Genomic DNA, 3,715 nt, shown 5'->3' with positions numbered 1-3,715 from the left:
AATGAACAGATATCTTTTATGCAAATGAGGACCTCATTTGTATAGTCAATGAGAAGCAGTTATGATAGGTCACTCGTCACAAGAGGTCACCTTTCTTGTTAACAGCAATGCCCTACAAACATCCATCGCGTAAAAGAATCTTCATACATACGGCTAGGCGAAAGGATAGAACACAAATAAAACACACCTACAACAACAATCATTAATACTTATAAGCAATAAAAACGTCGCCATGGCAATAGTTTTTATTGCCACACTTATTTTCTGATAGAAACAGAAGGGGAGTAGATTCCCATTACTTACGGAAAGAACCCTGTCTATCTGATTTGCCTGGGGGTCTTTTCCATACAATAAGTGCTTGTTACCCAGTAGGACCTTGGAGTACACACATGTTCTGAAGCAAGGAGGCTAACCTTTTTTTACCTCCTTGGCTTAAAGTCTGGGCGGCCAAAACTGCCTGAAACAAAGGAGATTTCGAGGTACTTTCATAGCTTGAAGAATCGAACCGTGGTGCCAGTCTTCATTGTGACGTCACTTCCGTTCAACAGGTGAGCAAACCTGACTTGCCCACCGGAAACAGTCCCTCCCTCTGAGCGGAAATGAAACGGACGTCCTTAATACCATCTTCGGGGGAAGACACTGTCTGCAGTGTCCCGGTCTCGACTGTGTCCTATTCCCTGTAGTCGGTTGTACGGTATGATTTACACGTCAGTCCCCAGTAGACTGCACGAACAGGTGGCTAAATCTGACTCACGTCATTTCAAAGGGGGTTGAACTATACAATATACCATGCACGAGCAGACCATCATTGGTTGTCCTATGATCTGGAAAGGTGTCTCTCGAGTTATTTCAGTCATTAGGAGACGGGTACGTACGGGCCATGTGTATTAAACATGTCCCCCTCACCAGAGGATCCGTTGAAACAACTTGACACGTGAACATTAGCCAGTACGTTTCGTAATGTGACAAATCATGGATTTTATTGTACTTCACGTATGAATGGCCATATGCAAAGAAAGATCGCTAATGTAGGTTATAAAGCAAGACCGGTCCAAACAGCGTTCAACCTATTGAAAGTCCTTGGTCTTCATGCAGAATATCTGACCCGCACCTTTATGGATGTTCAACTACAATGAATAAACACAATACTATTAGTTTATACCACAAACATGTGCGTCTAACAAAGCTATGTTTGTCAACTTTCTAGATATCAAAAGGAAGCCCCTTATAGACGATTTCCGGTATATAGCTTACGTTCATCTATTCCATTTAAGGGTTGGTGCGTTTCCATGTGTCCTGAATATGTCTTCTGCCCAACAATAGCATGACTCAGACAGGTCCAGTCGGCCGTGTCGCACGGTAGCGGAAGTTTCCACACTCAGTACGGTGTATATAGGAGTAACACGGCAGGTAACGTTACTTGGTATCATTAACACTGCCCGGATCGCGTCACCTGCTACAAACATGCCACAAGTCGGGACATCATTCACCTCGGTACGTCTATTCCTTTATTGCGATAATCTTAACTCTATCTGAGATAGTAATCTTCCAGTTTTCGAACATTAAACAAATATTCACATACAGACCTACAATTTACAGATCTATCTTTTACACATTGTATTTTACAAGTCGCAGAGGATGTGCTTGCAGTCAAGATAGGCCATACGCCGGACGGCGGGTTGTCCTAGTTTGACCCCGTTGCATGGATGTAAACAAGTGTCTGTTGTACAGCATAAAGACCTCAGACTAAAGGCTTTGTCCAGTACAACCATGTAGATATTTCGAGCATTACAAAATGACAGCAAACGATGTAGGTTTCGAAACATAAGCAATTTTTGGTCCGTACATTTGTTGTTGTCTTTTTTACAGTTCACCTTGATCCTATAGGATCCTATAGTATTAGTTAACCCCATGCACAGTGTAATAGTCCATTTCCTCACCTTCAAATTGATGTCTATCCATGAACCCCTAAATCATACCTTCATTCAAGACTATAAGGTGTCATTCGTGTATTATTCTTTACCTGTCCAAAAAGTAAGCTGCTACATGAACGTGTGCTATAGCGGTTGGAAATTCAATTTTATCGATACCAACTGATCCAACTTGTCCACAAAGAAACACGCACCGCCATTTGTTTATGTGGCCTACATTTAACGGCCATGTGTTAATTCACATGTAAGAGAACGTGAACTTCGTTTTTCTAGTCATAGGCGATACAGGCAAACGGTTTGTCAGGCTACGAGTTAGATTAAATTCCAATTGTCGTACGACAATGATCGACATTGAACGTATGCTTATAACGTTACTATTTCTGTAACTTATTTTCAGATGAACTACGCCAGACGAGTTTTTATTCATGAGGAGGTGTCTCGTGTCCTGTCCGCTCACCCCGGACTCCGAGCCGTCCCAGAGTCTGTCCCAGGTAAGTCCTGCTGTGCCCTGTCCTGTCCCCTCACCCCGGACTCCGAGTCGTCCAAGAGTCTGTCCCAGGTAAGTCCTGCTGTGCCCTGTCCTGTCTCCTCACCTCTGCCTCCGGGCCGTCCCAGAGTCTGTCCCAGGTAAGTCCTGCCGTGCCCTGTCCTGTCTCCTCACCTCTGCCTCCGGGCCGTCCCAGAGTCTGTCCCAGGTAAGTCCTGCCGTGCCCTGTCCTGTCCCCTCACCTCTGCCTCCGGGCCGTCCCAGAGTCTGTCCCAGGTAAGTCCTGCCGTGCCCTGTCCTGTCTCCTCACCTCTGCCTCCGGGCCGTCCCAGAGTCTGTCCCAGGTAAGTCCTGCTGTGCCCTGTCCTGTCCCCTCACCTCTGCCTCCGGGCCGTCGCAGATCGAGTCTGTCCCAAGTAGGTCCTGTTGTGCTCTGTCCTGTCCGTATTTCCTGTTGTGTCTTGTCTTCTCACCATGGCCTTTAGGCCGTACCACAAGTTTTACATGTACAATTTGTTTTAATACCGATATTGATATTTTGCAGGTAAACACTCTAGACACAGAAGACGTAAAGTTGTCATCAGTCTTGAAGGACACATACCGACAATGCAAGGAGGTAACGTACGTTCTTTATTTACTACGTGTGGCTAATGTTCATTTTTCAGCTCATTATACGCTTAACCCTTGCACTGCTGTCGTATATATACAGATGCTCTGTCACAGCAGTCGATTAATGATATCCATCTAATCAGTAAAGTGACCCTTATTGGAAGTACATGAACTGATTTCCGTACGATTCAGGTCTGGTGTGTGACGTCCCTGTGCTGGTTCGGCTCGCCCCGGACCATCCCGAATCTGCGCCCGAGTGTTTTGTGGAGGGACGGAGCTGTGACGAGCTAGAGAGGGTGCACATTCCTTATCTCACCAACTGGCAACATGTACGTCAATTCCAATCTTGTTTCCTTATAGACAATGTTATAATGTGACCGTGGGTACAATGTTATTCCACAGACAAAACACCGACCAGACCTGAAAATGCAAAATGATTTTAATCTTTACAAATGGTGCATAAGTTGTGTTTGTCATTAGTTAATAAATAAGGTCCGAATTTGCATAATTTATATTAGTTAATCATCCTCTCCACCCAAATGAGACGTACACAATTTTATGTTAAGAAAGAAAATTTTAATCGCATTTCCTGCTAATCTATACAAATGAAGTATCTATTTGCATAATTAACGTTCAGTGATGTTCGACTGTGCACAATTTCCAACTGGCACAAGTAAGAAATCCACAT

General features: G+C 44.4%; 1 protein-coding gene across 1 annotated transcript in view; it reads left to right on the top strand.

The window, feature by feature from the left end:
- The first annotated feature begins 231 nt into the window (after positions 1-231).
- The window catches only part of LOC118407058 (ubiquitin-conjugating enzyme E2 variant 3-like), a 13,168-nt gene continuing 9,684 nt past the window's right edge, over positions 232-3,715 (top strand). The window contains exons 1-4 of the mRNA XM_035807476.1: positions 232-1,494; positions 2,329-2,422; positions 2,963-3,034; positions 3,220-3,356. Coding sequence (XP_035663369.1) covers positions 1,465-1,494; positions 2,329-2,422; positions 2,963-3,034; positions 3,220-3,356 — 333 coding nt within the window. The 5' untranslated portion in view covers positions 232-1,464. The remainder of the gene's footprint in view (positions 1,495-2,328; positions 2,423-2,962; positions 3,035-3,219; positions 3,357-3,715) is intronic.

Source organism: Branchiostoma floridae, chromosome 19 (genome assembly GCF_000003815.2).
Source record: "Branchiostoma floridae strain S238N-H82 chromosome 19, Bfl_VNyyK, whole genome shotgun sequence".
NCBI lineage: Eukaryota > Metazoa > Chordata > Leptocardii > Amphioxiformes > Branchiostomatidae > Branchiostoma > Branchiostoma floridae.
Note: the sequence above shows the minus strand (reverse complement) of the source record. Positions and strands in the feature narration are given on the sequence as shown.